The 17,760-nt window shown below is 35.6% G+C and overlaps 1 protein-coding gene across 1 annotated transcript; it reads right to left on the bottom strand.

Annotated features, from left to right (window-relative positions):
• Window positions 1-709: 709 nt before the first annotated feature.
• On the bottom strand, window positions 710-16,266 carry LOC128205523 (epidermal retinol dehydrogenase 2-like). Its single transcript, XM_052907250.1, has 5 exons — window positions 15,848-16,266; window positions 6,732-6,897; window positions 5,860-6,104; window positions 2,686-2,811; window positions 710-1,963 (listed from the first exon to the last, which is right to left on the bottom strand). The coding sequence occupies exons 1-5, from the start codon at window positions 16,153-16,155 to the stop codon at window positions 1,810-1,812; spliced, it is 999 nt and encodes a 332-aa protein (XP_052763210.1). The 5' UTR covers window positions 16,156-16,266; the 3' UTR covers window positions 710-1,809.
• Window positions 16,267-17,760: the final 1,494 nt, after the last annotated feature.

The raw sequence follows: 17,760 nt of genomic DNA, 5'->3' as shown, positions 1-17,760 counted from the left end.
AACGTCCAGATATGAAGGCCGGGACCAAATTAACGTCCTGCCACCTTGCAGTAAGTATCGCGGTCTATTTGCGTGATTATTAAAGAACAATTATAACCGGAAAATGTTTTGAGTTCATACTGTCATGCACCAGTCAATTGTAACCACGATCCCCCCCCCACCCCCATGTCCGGGGATAGCCGGAGAGATGGGCCAAGATTTTACCTTTCAAGTGGCCCCGCAGTGCTGGGTGAATGCGGTGGTTTTGTTTTCGCGTCAAAAAAGCGGGAACTCCTCGTTGGCTCGAGCTGGACGTAAAAGACCGAATTCTTTATACTGAAGGCTCGACTTTTCCGTGTCTCGGTTATTTTCGCCGGTCTCTGGGAGATAGAGCCAACGGTGTTCGACTGTATATGCGTTTGGCAAGGCTTATAAAAAGTGACATCTACACATTCGTATATCTACCCAGCGTTTAAATATGGCAATATAAGAAGCGTTCGCAGGTTGTGACAAAGACGCCGCCGCCGACGACGACACAAGGTCTATGGAAAGATTTTGTCTTTTGTCTTCAAAACACAGCCAAGCCAAACAGCCAAAATTACTACAGAATCATGCGAAAACAAGCTTTTGAATTTAAAAACTTATCTTAAAATCAAATGTACGTCATTTTTCGTGTAATATTGAAAAGACAAATTTAAAATGCCGTTCATAGTTATTTTATTTACAGAAACGTGTGGCTACACACACACATAAAATAGCACATGTATTGCACAATATTTAAGAGAATATAACTATGTACATAACTGTTAGCTGAAATATAACTCACACGTCTAGGATTATCCTAGCTAGACAAATCATACATTCATTGTCATGTCGAAGCACATTTGCCTGACAAATCCTGAACCCATAATAAGTATTGGAATCACACGCATTGACATTATTCACGGCATTGACATTATTCACGGCATTGACATTATTCACGGTATAACTTGGTGATGTCTGCCAATAAGACTATATACGTCAATAATATTGGCTCGCTAATAGAATCACGGATATATGGCTAACGCCATATAATTCTATTCGACGTTTTCACCTATCAGCTGGCAGTACTAGCCAGTATTAAATAACAATACTATCGGTTTACATGTACAATGCTATATACCAGACCAGTTCCTGTAACAGTGAAACATCGATCCGCAGACTTGTCAGTCATGTTTAAGCTGAACTCTCACAGATTTACCGTTTTGACCGTTAAGTTTTTGTCTTGAGGTGTGCCATTTTAGCGTAAATATCTAAAAACCCGTGATTTAAAACTGCTGACAAAAGGTCAGATAGCAGATTTTCATATTTCCGTTCGAAAATTAATGTTTTATTGCTAAAAGCGTTCATAACACTTTAAGAAAAAATGCATAAAACATCAATGTTTTAACATAGATATAAAAACCTTCGATCTGATCTTTAGTCAGCAGTCTTATATCTCTGGTATTCATGCATTTTCGCAAAAATTGATTCGTTCCAAGACAAAAAAAAGAACTTGTCAAAACGTTCAAACTGTGAAGGTGCAGCTTTAAAAGCCTTGTGCGAGAAAACTTATAGATTCCAAAAAATGTAATTAGCTATGTTTTTGTCTTCTCATTTTGTTTCAGGCGTTGATTCCCTAGAGTTTGAATTAAACATTAACTAAAGAATTAACTGACATTTAGTTCACGTTGCGTCGACAAACTTTTAAAAGCTTTTAATAGTGTTATGTGGGCATTATTTTGTCAGAAAACTCTAACACAAAGTTTAACGTCTTGCAAGACAAATTCAGTAAATCAGAAAAGAAACTTTCTACACGTCTTTCTTTGTATCATTCGGAAGTGACGTCATCGATCTGTTTGGAACAGCTTGGTCATTTCCGTTGTCTACGTGGACAAAATTGTCCATGAATCTCACAGCGCCGAAAAAGTTCGAGATAGCGTTCATTGCCCCAACTGGTAGAATCCTGAAAAAAAGAAATTCGTTTCCTTGGCAACACAAATAATAAATTATTATTCAAATTATCATTTAAATAAAAAAGCTGTGTGAACATCATTTTTATCAATCCAGTTGGCGCAGTAAGTAGGGGAAACCGAAGTAGGCGGAGAAGTTTCACGGCCAACAATATGAACAATACTTGAAATTATTCGGGGTTTTTTACAAAACGCATTTGGAAACACGTTTTGCTTCTGTCCATCAGCTTCAATACAACATATACAGCCTATAGTTTTTAGTTTATTATAGTTTATAATTTGCAACCTCATAACGTGAACTCCTGAGGCCGCCACTGATTATAATTAAATTACATCTGATTTTCAAAATTTACACTGAATAGTTACGTCTAGTAAGAAAACATGATTTTTTATGCACCAGTCATTTATAACCATGCCCCCCAGGTCCGGGAAATAGCGGGGACTTTGACTTTCGTTCCAGCCAAGCCCGGGCAAAGTCTCCGCCCTGCGGGGACGATCTGATGGTAAAACCCCCGCCAAATGCCCCCGCACCCAAGGGACCCTATATGAGGCCAATTTCCCGCTATATTTGGCGTGAAGACGAAACCACCGCAATCACCAGGCACTGCGGGGCCATCTGGAAGGTAAAAACACGGCCAATTTCCCCGGCTATCCCCGGTATACCCCCGGACCTTGGGGGCCGTGGTTGCAATTGACTGGTGCATTAACAACTCACGTTTTACAAATGGTGAAAAAGTACACGATTCTTGGAACGTACAAGACCACCTGGTTCGTTAAAACTGCGTGCACTATTTTATCGGCGCAGTATGACACTTCAAGTGGCGGTAACACGGCTGGAAATCTGAAAAAAAAAGCAAAATTCTCGCCTTGTTATGAACTTTCAATTTAGACATACACTGTATAATGAAATGCTTTCTATAAAAGATTAGGCTGCATGATCAAATATATCTAACCCACCGGAAATATTTAATAAAAATAACAGATATGACAAAAGTATGTTACAACGCTTCAATATTTCCATTACACGGGTTAATGCTTTCAAATCCAAATCGCAAGGTTCAACGTAAGATGTTCACGTATCACATGTTTTCACAAATCTAATACTATTTTATTACATGAATGCTAATACAATGAAACAGTCAATACAACAATAACCAGAATATACAGAATTTGAGACAAATACATATATTGTATATGAATATATGTAAGTTATACCAACAACAGTTTCGGCCCTCTCCCAAAACATCAAATAAGTTACCGAGATGCTTTTAAAGTAAGATTGTAATGTTTAAATCAAAGTTTATTGTTTACCTGATTATCTGTTAAAGCTGCACTCTCACAGAGTGAACGTTTTGACAACTTTCCTTATTTTTTGTCTTGGAACGAGCCAATTTTTGCGAAAATCCATGGAAACCAGTTGAAAAAAACTGCTGACAAAAAAATTGGATAGCATATTTTTAGGAATATAAACAACTTCTATATTTAAGTTCAAAAAATGATGTTTTATGCATTTTACTTAAACCGTTCGTAACGGTTTAAGCCATCAAACATCAATTTTCGAATGGAAATATGAAAATCTACGATCTGATTTTTTTCAGCAACCTTATATTATTGGGTTCCAGATATCTAAGCAAAAAATGCACTTTCCAAGAAAAAAAGTTGTAAAACTGGTAAATCTGTGAGAGTGCAGTTTTAAAAGATAATGAGAAACTATTAGTGAAAGACGTGAGAAAAAGAGATAGGTAGAGAAGAAGGCTCCTGCTTCTGATTTACTTAAAACGATCCGTATTTTTTATGAAACATTGAATGTCTCTGAAGAAACAGACATTTTGATCGTCGGAGAAGCTGTTAAGACCGAAAAGTAATTTAGCAGAGTTCAATAGGTGGAATTGTCTTGTGTTTCTAAAAAGACGTATTCGTTACTCTGTGAAAGAAGAAATGTTCAACATCTTCGATTGCTTTACGATGTGTACATAACGGCGAGTTTCCAACTTGATTGTAAAACAAGTCAGAATTTAAACCACTACAATTGTTCTTAGTCTCGCACATTTCTTTCAAATTAATCTCGGTATCCTTCATAAGAACCCTTGTTTTCGATATGTTTTCATCCGTATGGGTGAATTAAAAGAATTGTATTAATTGTGATACATCTACAGTAATTTGGGAGTAAGAGTGCATCTTTAAGTAGCCTATATACGAACGACCAGGTTTATGTTAACTCTCCCCGACCCTAAGCCGGGTCTAATATTTCCAATTAAACGACACTATTGTACTCCTACTATTTCACATTAATTGAAGGAGACAGGGGATCACATATACATCAGACCAGCTAATGCATTTTCTGTCAAAATTTGATTAAACACCAACATAGGATACCTTGACACATGACAGGATAAATATTTTCAGGTCTGTTGTCATGGCGACGCGTCTTAAATCCCTCCACATTTAAACAATGAAGTGTCATTTTTTAGTGTTATTTGTACAAAAGCGGTGTGAAGGTATTCGATGTACATGTACAACTACCATGAAATATTTTCATAAATCCCGACGACTTCGACATACTTGAATTTCGAAGTCTGGCGAATCCTTATTATTTTGTAAGCATTATAAAAGGTTATATAAATCAAAATTAAAAATAATGTAGGAAATAAATTACAAACAAGTTTGTTTGGCTTTGAAAGATTGAAAAACAGACCAAAAATGCAAATCATGTCCGATTTTAGTTGAATATAAGATGCACTCTTACTCCCAAATAAGCAGTACCACAATTGTTTTAATTTACTGAAAAGAATTAATAAATATCGAAAACAATTGTTCCTATGATGGGTACAGTGTTTCATTTGAACGAAAGGTGCAGAAAACACGATATTTCCACTTTATGAGACGATAGTTGATCACTGTAAATATTTTAGGACCCACCAATTATTTAATATTTTTGTGCTTTCTACTATTCTACTACACGGTTACAATCTTATTATCAGTGATTAATATTTTCCACAAACGCATCATTTAATAAGTAGTTTAAAACTGTATGACTAAAAATTAATGTTTGTTATACATGTATATGTATTGATTTTAAATACGAGTATAGATTTAAAACAAAACTACAAACTGTAATAGATTTATCTGTACTAAATGTGTTTTCGGTCATTTATTCTACAGGTAACTTATCAGCAAGTAAAGCCCTTTCAATTGACAAGGGATCAGCGGGCACCAAGAGAAAACAGTATCGACAATGGCGCGATGAGGCCTAAAAACATTCGGTTCGGGTTACCTTAGCTTCGAAAATGGCAACGACCCTACCGTTTTTATAGTCAGTTGGTTAATAAAAAAAAACAATAAAAACAATAAAAAGTGTATGTTTCAATATTTTAACCCTTAAAGCTTTATTCAGAATATTACTTTAAAACCATTCTAAAGAGATGACAATTATGTAATTTAATTCTTATATAAAGTCTAATAAAAAATAATAATAATAATTAAAAGGGTACCTACCCTACCTGTTTTTGAAAAGGCTGTTACCCTAACCAAATCATTTTTGTGGCCTGAGAGTACAAGCTTGTTTATACATCGGCCACCTTATCGTTTATTGGTACATGTACGCAGGTGCATGAATGCATGGACGTTTAACATCCAGTTTACTTTGCCACTGAAGATGAGACCTTTTGTTGTTACTACCATGGATTTGAAACATGAAACGGTATACCGGGCAGAAAACTGTACGCGACGAAACCCCACCCTCCTTACAACCCATGCCGACCCCTATTCATCGTACAGGAGAATGAACGGTTTCGCGAGGTACGGGTTGCGTCACAGGTATGGTGAGGGTGGTTTGATGAGATAGAAGGGTCACAAACGTCAAATATGAAACTTTAACCCCTTACCGTACCTCATGTCACATCCCTGAAACAGGCTCGTCTTCACAAACGACGGACAAACGAGTGTCGTGTGCACACCGTCCGCTTCGGAAAACACCAGTTCTAAATTTAGCACCTCGGAAAACCCAACGACGCCAAATTTAGAAGCGCTGTAGTCGGTGAGGTTACGAAGACCCAGGAGACCGGTGGAGCTTGCGATGTTAACGACATGTCCGTGGTTCCTCTTGATCATATAGGGCAGGAAAAACTTCGCCGTCTGAAACAAAGGTTCGTATTCAATCTCAGATCAAATCGGTCACGGACAAGATCATTTCAAGCCATTCGTGTAATACTATTAAGTTGAGGATCCGTTTCAGGTTTGATCCCCCGGGTTGTTCCAGAGTGACAAACACCTGATCCTACCTTTGAAACAAATGAGAGCTCGACTAAAATGGCCATTTAATGACTAAAAACCATAATGCTCATTTAATGACTAAAACGAATAAGTGCATTTAACGCTATAAATCATACGTCCGTTTAATGACTAAAAATCATATGTATATTTAATGACTAAAATCGTATGTTTATTTAATGACTAAAAATCATATGTTCATTTAATGACTAAAAATCAGACGTCCATTTAATGACTTAAAATGCTCATTTAATGACTAAACTCATACGTTCATTTAATGTACTAGATGCATGCAGTGGCAAGTAAAACATTAAATCAACAACAGTGTCCAGTAGTAAACAACAACAATGGTTGTTTTCTACGACATCTAAGCCATTTTGATCCAAGAAAGGGAGAACAAACCTAATACTCCTGTATGCAGAATCTCTTAATACAGCATTTCAATTATTGAAGTTACCATGGTTACGGTAAGAATAAGTAATCATGACCTACCCAGAACTGCGCAAGCAGGTTTACATCAAACGTCCGTTCAATCATCTCATCCGGGCACTCGAGCAGGCTTCGCCCCGACACGACGGCTGCATTGTTCACCAGTATGTCGACCACGCCCACCTCCTCTAGGACAAGCTGACCTACTTTTGACACGTCTTCGTGCTTCCTTTAAACGACATACAGATAGAACATTAAACGTGTTCACATTCTCATTCATCAGAGGTTTGTTATGATAAATCTAACCTCTGATTCAATCGCTACAAAATCGAGTGTAAAACTATAAATAGATCATTTTTCTGACATCATCGTCGACCAATCAAAACGCCCGTTACTTTAAGCTTCCACTGACCGTCGATACCCAGTTTTGCCGCTTATTTATTGTTCATTAATTTTGTAAAGTTAAGCACTATGTTTTGATGTGGTACGCACAGCATCATCGCTCTGGTGTACGAGAATGACTTGTTCAGGAATCGGTTGGAAAACATGTTGGTTGAAGGCCTTTCGAGGTACACGCGTTGGTTTGAAGCGCCAACATAAAATTCATTTTTATTTAGTTTTAATGTTTCATATTCAGCAAGCATTGAGCATTCGTTGCAACCTATGTTGGTGTTATAATGAATGGAATAAAATTTACGAACTAAGATGATATGAAATTCGAGCTCAATATCAATTTGCATTTTTCGGAAAAGTCTTTCAATAAAACGATTCCGATTTTTGCTTGCAAATTTATTTTTGATTTTTGGAACGAAGAAGTGAACCTAATGCACTGTTGTCAATATTGTTTTTAATTATTTTCTAATTGAAAATGTCTCATCAAGAAACCGCACAACAATGTTGATTGGGTAGTCTAGAGCATTTTTTCTTCCGACGAGCTGTATTTGTAACCATGGAAACAAAACTGTTAACATCGATAATGACAAAGCGATCACTTTCCTCTAAATACAATAATTATGTATACATGTAAGATTTTGAAAGTTGGTGCCAGTTGTGTGAGGCTGATTCACGCACCGAGGCAATTGCATAACTATAACTTTTACATAAGGCCAATATAAATTAATTGCTAGATTTTCGTCCAAATTGTTTTTTTTATGGGGGGGGGAGAACAATTTGTTCTACTTTTCTTAGTTTCGACGTTGAATATGTGTTCATGCTCTTTCTTATTACATAAGAGACCATAAACATGTGTTTCTAGAGGAACTACGAGAACCATAAATGTAATAATGATCCTTTTTAACATGTGAATATTTACATCGACACCGGTTGGTATGGATAAACCCCGACCTCGGACAATTCCGGACCAATACGCAAATACAGACCCCAGCTTAACATTTTATTTGATTCAATCAAATTTAAGGGCCGGCGGAAAAGAGGGGGTTGGGAGGGGATGAAAGTCAAGCCTTTATGTTAGCCTTACTAAACGGAACATAGAACACCTATCTACTTCAATAATTCGCTAGTATAGAACTCGGATGCAAATACTTCTGTGAATAGCATTGTTACGATTAATTACTAAAATGTGATGCTATACACACCCTCTGATATATTCGTTAGCTTGCGCAAAAAAGCATGCAACTTTTCTCACGAAATTTTAAAGATGCACTCTTACTCACAAATAATATTTACCACATTTAATAATATTGTTTTAATATTCCGAAAAGGATAAATAAATGTCAAAAACAATGGTTCTTATGAAGGGTACCGAGTTTTATTTGGAAGAAATGAGCATAAAACATGGTATTTCTACCGTATGAGACTATAGTAGACCACAGTAAATCTTTTAGCATTCACCAATCATTTCATATTTTTTGCGCTTTCAGGTATTAGATACACGGTTACAATCTTGTTATCAGTAATTAAAACTTTCCATAAACGCATTATTTAGTAAGTAGTTAAAGGTTTAACTGTCAAAACTGATGTTTGTTACACATGTGTATACGTATTGATTTTGAATAAGACTGTCACTTTAATAAAATATTTCTTCGTTAAATATGGTCAACACCTTAACTCAATAACATATATTTTAAATGATACGTATTTTATCCGTGCTATTAAAAAGATTGAAACTTGAAACTAAAAGGAAAAGGAAAAATTGGAAAGTGTTGGCTTTACCAGTCCACTGTTATAGTGGAAGACACTTAATAAAATAACATACAATCTAAGTACGTTCCCATGAAAACGACATGGTATTACAATTCTACACTATTTCTGAATACTTATTACTTACTATACTGATTAACGTTCAGTATATATATATTTAACAGGGGCGTACCTAGGCATACTCCAGCACGCCCGGGCGTACAAATGAATTAAGGTTCCCTCGAAATGGCCAGTAAAAAGTCCCATGTCAGGGGATATCGGTCCCGCTCCACCCCCATTTATCGTATAGGGACCAGAATATAGAAATACCTTTACATTTTTCACCGCTCTCAAGTGTACGGGCGTACAATTCAAAATGCTTCAGGTACGCCCATATATATATCTAAACTGTCGGTGCGCAAATGTCACAAAGATAACAACCTATACAAAATATACAAGGTCGTTTAAAGATGCTGTCCTAAGCAAATCGATACCATGAAGAAAACTGCCTATGAAAGTATTGTATACATGCGTAGAATTCCAAAAATAGCTACAGCAAAATCCTTAAAGGAGAAATCATGTCGCGGGAAGAACATTAAACTTAAAGGCCTTGTTTAAGGAATGTTTGGCATGGCACTCCCCTGCTGTGCATCTCCTACTAGTTGTACTGTTGTCACAGTAGGGGCCAATTTCCTGTGTATTTGTATATTGGCTCAGGCCCATTTAGGGTCCATTTCCATAATAAAAACCTCCAAAACTGCACAGCGGATACTCAGGGATACTCAGATTAGATAAGACAATTAAGCAATTAGATTAAGATCAATACACAGAGTTTGTGTACTATACACAGTTTTGTTTTGTTTGTTTTTTGTTTGTTGTTGTTTTTGTTATTTTGTTGTTGTTTGTTGTTGTTTGTTTGTTGTTGTTGTTGTTGTTTTTGGGGGGTGTTGTTTTTTGTGGGTTTTTTTTTGTGTGTGGGTTGTTTTGTTTTTGTTTTTTTTTTGGGGGGGGGGTCACTGATAAAAGATTTAAGATAAAACTAGGCCTTTAAACGGTATCTGTGACTGCATCTAGTGTATCGCGTTGTCTGATGTTTAGATAATAGTTGGGTTTATCAAAGGAACTAAACAACAGATGATACCATGGCAAAAAAACTTACATTAAAATGATAGCGTTGTGTTCATTGCATTAACTCTTATTTACTGATGTATCACATAGCTTACGTCACATGAATCTTTCGCAATTTTTGCGAATTTTTCCATTTCAAAATTTACCGAGTATGTCTACCACGTAAATCGCAGTAAATTTAGAAATAGCGGTAAATGTACCAGTCCTGTAATTATCACGTGATTTTTCACATGCTGAATATACACACAAAAAACAACAACTGGGGAACCATTACGCGCTGTTTGAAAAGCTGAGGCAGCCACAAAATAATATTTTGATAATGTTAAACTCATTATAAGCTCGTATTGATAATTCTAGGCTTTTTTTTAAGGAATAAAGTATTTGCCAGTTTTGGGGATTATCTGGTGTCTAGTCCCTTTAAGACGTTTGTTTCGCCAGCCAATTTTAGTCCTTGAAATAAGTATTTCCCTTAACCCACTCCATGTAACAAACAAGATATTGAAATGCAGTAGAGCACTTTGACATTGACTGATGTACATCATAACATACAACATTACTTATACAATTAAATGTATATATGTAAGACATATTTACATTTTGCACACATATCAGATCCATCAGTGATAATCCTCGTTATACTATCGCTGAATATTATTATGAAATTTCAACTTAAACAAAACGCTGTTACTCAGTCAAATGTCCAAAGCTGAATGACTTTCAGCGCCAAAACTCCTCGTGCCACTTGAAACTATGAACGCCACCTATCGGACATCAATTTTCTTCTTATTCATTTCATTCAAACTAAAAAATTATATTTTTGTATAATATGTTTTATTTAAAGCTTGACTGGGGTCTAGGTCTCACCAAACTTTCTTTAAACAAAAATCATATAATATATTAGGTATTTAAATATATTTATATTTCATTTAAGTATTACAACATGGATCCATTCCATTAAGAATTAGAAACAATTGTGTACGTAGGATGCAATACCACTGGTACCAAATCGTTTGAAATGGCCCCCAGCCTGATAGCATGAAAGAAAACGGGTTCAAAAGCACGCGGCTGGCCTTGTGCGTAATTAAAGATTTTCTCTTAGGAAATCTTTGCGCTTATTTAATTAATTAACTGTCATGGTCGTACTTGCTTCCATTACCTGCAAGAATGACATTAATTACATCGATATCAAAAAGATTCCGTTTGTTGATAGAACTTTAGAATTTACGCTTTGAATCACAGTGACTTGAAGGGAATGTGCTGAATTTTGACCTCTAAAAAAAATGAAAAAAAATTTTTTACCTAAAATAACCCAAAATATATATTTTTTTCTTCAGATTCATCAAAGTGGTCACTCATACCAACTATCTAGCATAAATAACTATGAATTACGGCACTTTTACAAAGTCAGAAAATCTCGATTTGTCTAAATAGACTGTGGCTGTATCTTGAAAGTTTTCCGTTCTACGGTTCTTTGTTAATAAAATTCTCTAGTGCATCGGTTATATATTGAGAGACTGATTTAATCACGTGCACATGTTAAATCTTGAAATACTAGTGCATAGGTTGTACCTCCAGAAACTTATTATCTCGTACAAACGTTGTATCTTGAGAAGCAAGTGCATACGTTGTATCTTGAGAGACTAATTTTCTCTCGCAAAAATGATGTATCTTGAGAGTTTCGTGCGCATTTTCATTCTTGGGAGACTGGATTTCTCTCGCGTACATACGTTGTATCTTGAGAGACTGATTTTCTCTCTCGTGTATACGTTGTATCTTGAGGTACTGATTTTCTTTCTCGTTCATACGATGTATCTTGAGCGACTGGTTTTCTCTCTCGTACATACGTTGTATCTTGAGAAACTGATTTCCTATCTCGAGCATACGTTGTATCTCGAGAGACTGATTTCCTCTCTCGCGCATACGTTGTATATTGAAATACTGATTTCGCTCGTCGTACATACGTTGTATCTCGAGAGACTGATTTCGCTCGTCGTACATACGTTGTATCTCGAGAGACTGTTTTCCTCTCTCGCGCATTCATTGTATCTTGAGATACTGATTTCCTCTCTCGAGCATACGTTTTATCTTGAGAGACTAATTTCCTCTCTCGCGCATACATTGTATCTCGAGAGACTGATTTCCTCTCTCGAGCATACGTTGTATCTTGAGAGACTGATTTCCTCTCTCGAGCATACGTTGTATCTTGAGAGACTGATTTCCTCTCTCGAGCATACGTTGTATCTTGAGAGACTGATTTCCTCTCTCGTGCATACGCTGTATCTCGAGAGACTGGATTTCTCTCGCGCATACATTGTATCTTGAGAGACTGATTTCCTCTCTCGTGCATACGTTGTATCTCGAGAGACTGGATTTCTCTCGCGCATACATTGTATCTTGAGAGACTGATTTTCTCTCTCGTGTATACGTTGTATCTTGAGCGACTGATTTCCTCTCTCGTGCATACGTTGTATCTCGAGAGACTGATGATCTCTCGTGCATACGTTGTATCTTGAGAGACTGATGATCTCTCGTGCATACATTGTATCTTGAGAGACTGATGACCTCTCGTGCATACGTTGTATCTCGTTGTATCTTGAGAGACTGCTTTTCTCTCGTGCATACGTTGTATCTTCAGATTTTCTCTCGTGTATACGTTGTATCTTGATAATGATCGATTATCTCGTATATGTTTCGTATCTTAAGAGACTAATTGTATCTCTTGAATATTCTGTATCTAGACAATTTCCCGAACATTTGTTGTTTCTCGAGAGACTGCCATACAATTTCTTAGTAACATGCTTTTGTCTAATTTCTTAAAAATACAATAAAATTTTAAAGTGATCGTAGATTGTTCGTGCGATGACAATACAGATCGCACGACAATACAGTCAAAAATGAAGGCAAAAACCTCGCCTGCCGATAGCGAACGCCAAGCAGTGTGTATGTCTTTTTTTCCTTCATGTTTTAAATTTGATAGTGGGTATAGGATTATATTTTTTACGAAACCGTTTACGGAGGACGAATTGAAAAAAGTAACTCTTGGTTTGAATTTGAAAAGGGATGCATATTATTGCATTGTCAATGTTGCTGTTAGCAACCACTTAGCATACAAGCACAATACGGTTAACTGATGGTGTGTATCATTATTTTGAGAAAGTTAACAGACTAGCTACACGACGTTCTCGAACACTGTCGTCTGTCAAATTTTCGTTTGAGGTGACGGTAATAGACCTAGAACTTGAATGTGAAAAAGCTGTACCATATCATTGACACGCAAACAGAAAACGTGTGGCATTAATGCATCAAGCAGCACTTAAGATATAAAAGCTAAGAGCCGTTGCTAAGTTCTTGAGTAAGAGAACACTTCTTGCGTCATGGCGGTTTTATTTCATCTTCAAAGAGCACTGCAGAGCAAAAGTACATTACACACCTTTATGCAATTTATTTTATAAGAACTTTTAGTTTTACGACGCTATTCATGTTTGAGGTGCATAGTGCTTATTTCATATACCCTCGGGCTCGTTGAAAAAGAATCTAGACTAAGCCTTTTAAATATTTAGGAGAAAATACATGTATGTATCTTTATAAAACCATTTAAAAGAGGTAAGACACAGGTTTTCGCTTTTTTCTTTTTATTAAAGAAAGAAAGAGGCCTTAATTTGGTGTATATCAATGAGGCAACAAATTCATGAGTCACCTTTTCTACAAAATTGCAGTGAAAGTAATCATAATGTGGTACCATATTTCACAAGCCTATGACATTTCATAAGACCTAAAAAAAATACATTTGGTTCGGGTTACCCGACCCTACCTACGGAATAGGCGCCGACCCTACCGTTTTTATAGTCAGTTTGAAAAAAAAATAAAAAAAAAAATAAATAAAAAAAAAAAAAAATCTCTTTTTTTTAAATTGCTTTTTAATATTAAGTTTAAACCTTAAATGCTTATACAGAAGATAGCTTTAACACCATTCTCCAATGATGAAAATTATTTTCTATATAAAACCTAATAAAAAAATAATAAAAAAAAATAAAAAGCCTACCTACCCTACCTATTTTTTTTAAGGATGTAACCCTAACCAAACAATTTTTTTTAAGGCCTAAGAAGGACATTTAACATGTTGGTCATTTAACATTTAGGATATTTTACCGGAAATTTCACAGGACATTGCAGAAGTAGGTGACAATTCAGTAGTAGGACATTTCACATGACATTTCATAAGTATATCATTTCACAAGTAGGAAAAATTAGAAATAGGACATTTCACAAGTAGGGCATTTCACAAGTAGGATATTTCACAAGTAGGACTTTTCACAAGTAGGAAATTTCACAAGTAGGACATTTCACAAGTATAACATTTCACAAATAGGATATTTCATGAGTATGATATTTCACAAGTAGGACATCAACAAGTAGGACATTTCACAAGTAGGCCATTTCACGATAAGAACATTTCACAAGTAGGACTTTTCACGAGAAGGATATTTTACAAGTAGGGCATTTCACAAGTAGGACAAATCAGAACTAGACAGTTCACATGACATTTCACAAGTAGGACATTTCACAAGTAGGGAAGTGTGCTCTATAAATATGTTTCAAGATGTCTCTTTCTCACATTATTTATAATATATGTTTTTTCTGTATTTGTGAGTAATATTTTCATATAAGTTTTATCACAACTTCCCAACTGAAAAAAGGTAAGTATCAAAAATGTTGGTACAGTCTCAACAAAAGGCCCACCCTTGGGATGTTTTTAACAAAAAGCCCACCATTGGGATTGATTAAAACAAAAAGCCCAACTTTCAGGATGTAAAAAAAAACTGCTTTGTTAACAAAACAAGTCTGCGAAATTTAATGCAAACATATCTCTTCTTAGGCCTAAAAAAAAATTGTTTGGTTAGGGTTACATCCTTTTCAAAAATAGGTAGGGTAGGTAGGCTTTTTTTTTTATTTTTTTTTTTTATTAGGCTTAACATAAGAATGTCATTTTTATCATTGGAGAATGGTGTTAAAGTTATCTTCTATATAAGCAATTAAGGTTTTAAACTACATATTAAAAGCAAAAAAAAAAGAACTTTTTTTTTTTTTTTTTTTTTTTTTTTTAGTTTTTCATTTTTTTTTTCAAACTGACTATAAAAACGTTAGGGTCGGCGCCTATTCCGTAGGTAGGGTCGGGTAACCCGAACCAAATATATTTTTTTTTTAGGCCTTATTCTGATTGTTAACACATGCTGGTAAAAATATTAATAAAAAATATACATGTAGTCTTCATAATTAAACATTATTTCTAGATTTTAATTCCTTTTTGGAATGGTTTGCAATGATAAAAATATCGTATAAAAATCCTGTTAATGTACAATCATTTCTGGGACAATTACCCATGACGTCAAAAAGGTAGACTCTGAAACCTTATTAATGTTCATTTGGAAAAATGTACTTAATAACCATCAGTTAAGTTTGGAATTTATTCATTATGATATGTACCGAGGTTTTGAAATAACGCCATATTTCAGTCATTACTTGACCAGATCTTCTACACAAAAATCACCATAGTAAAAAGTAGTCTAGAATAACAGACATTCAATATGTGATTCTTCCAATCTAATCCCGATTTGCCATATAATTTATTTTTTTTAAATTCCATCCATGGTACAATTATTTCGACTAAGTATAAAGTAATGCTTATGTGAATAAGAATCAGAAGATCTATTTCCAATTAAAGTTTCATGTATTTATTGTACTCAGGCGTGTAGCTGCCGCTAGGGCCAATTTGGGAATATGCAGATTGATGCTAGACAGCATATCAACATCTATACCCCCTAAGACTCTTCGGTATTTATTTCAAATTCAGGGTTTTTGGTACGACCAAAACTAAGTCAAACTGTCAAAAAAAATTAATTATAAACCCTCACCCGACATCGACTGTATATGTGTAACATACTCCTCCAGATTCCTTAATCAGTGTTGCTGTCTCCTCATTTTTCTGTAAGTTTATATCCCACAACACAAGTGTTGCACCAAGTTTACTAAATCGCACACAAAGTTCTCGGCCAATCGTGCCTCCACTCCCCGTTATAAGCACAATGTTATTCCGAACACTTTTTCGTGGTGGACTAATGAAAAAACGATAAATTGAAACTGTCAATTCCTTCAAAACAGTATAAACAAGCACAACAGCTTCAATAAATATACTGAAAGGTGAATCATCCTTATTTTCCATAGCTTGTCAAGTTGTATCTATGGAAGTAACAGACCAAACCAACCGGTCTTGCTTTCCTGCTTGCAAGACATATAATGACATTTTGTTTCCCACATGCATATACACGAGAGTTTTGACCCTTAACCTTTGACTTGTCAACAAAACCTTTTAGACAAATCGCCTTCGGAACAAACGGTAATATAAATTCAAGACCATCTGTGCATGGATTAGTCTGGAGTACCTTCCCTTAACACTATCGTTATCGTACTGTATGGAATATCAGAAAGCGGGGAACTAGACTATGCACGGATATTTAACGTTCAATGCATATTCTCACAGATATTTCTTACCCATGACGGAGTTTTCAGTAGTTTAGACGAAAACATTATTAAGTGCATTTTGCCATAGGTGATTAAAACATGACTTCATGAATGTTAGCAATTCTTTCTGAGAAGAAATAAACATTTTACCAATATTGAGTCTTTATGGACGAAACTTTCCAGTAAATCACAATAATTTAATAACTTAAAAGTTCCTAGTAAAATGTTTACATCTAGATTCAGCAAACCCTGGATAAACCTAATGATTGAATATATAAGTGTCATGTTTGGTGAGGATACCTGCAACAACCCAAAAACGTTATATAAAATCCAGAAAACGTGACTCTTCTGTTGTAGCACAATTAAAATCTAATTTAATTGAATAATATTTAATTGCACTAGAACACATTTGGCAATGAGAATAGAAGTGCAACGTTCAACACAATATTTAAACCGACATTATAAAATCAAGCATGCAAAGGGATTGGACCAAGAGTTTGGCCAACATCATTTACGGCCCTTTCCCATATTTAGTCTTAAATCTTCATACATGTAGGGCTCCAGAGGTGGATCCAGGATTCTACGTTAGAGGGGGCGTAACTTAGGGGCGTAACCTTTTGACTTGTGCCCCTCCCTCAGAACCGAATTGGGCGTATTTTTTACTTTTACCTTTATTGAAATAAAAAGTAAACTTGGACGATTTTAGGGGGTGGGCGCCGTGTGCCCCCCGGATCCACTTGTGTACACTGTAACTGATAAGAAAAAAATATTGAGTTTAGTTTCCACTAATAACATTCCAACTTGGGAAGAATCCTGCAAAGAGGTGCCACATATTACTGTTACTAGAAATGGACTCTCAATACTGTTGAAAGACATTATTATCCACAAGGCTACTGGCCAAGACAAATTTCAGAAATTTTACTGAAGAGCGTCTGCAAAGAGGCAGCTGATGCATTAGTACTGACATTTCAGACCTAATTGGATTGTGGTATACTTTCATTAGCCTGGAAAGAAGCATTTATTACTCCTTCGTTTAAGATATGTGAGATGAGTTCAGCATCAAATTATAGACTGGTTTTTCTTACATCTGTCTGTTGCAGCCTGTATGAACATAATTATTATACATAAAATGTAATACAGATATTAGCTATCTAGAACAGCACGGAATTCTCATTGATGCACAACATGGATTTTGCAGATCAAGAGCATGCGAATCCTAACTCACTTAATCAAACAGGATCTAGCGAACAGTCATTTTGCTCGATTATAGCAAGGCATTCGATAAAGTGCCACATCAACGCCTATT

Source organism: Mya arenaria, chromosome 10 (genome assembly GCF_026914265.1).
Source record: "Mya arenaria isolate MELC-2E11 chromosome 10, ASM2691426v1".
Taxonomy (NCBI): Eukaryota; Metazoa; Mollusca; class Bivalvia; order Myida; family Myidae; genus Mya; species Mya arenaria.
Note: the sequence above shows the minus strand (reverse complement) of the source record. Positions and strands in the feature narration are given on the sequence as shown.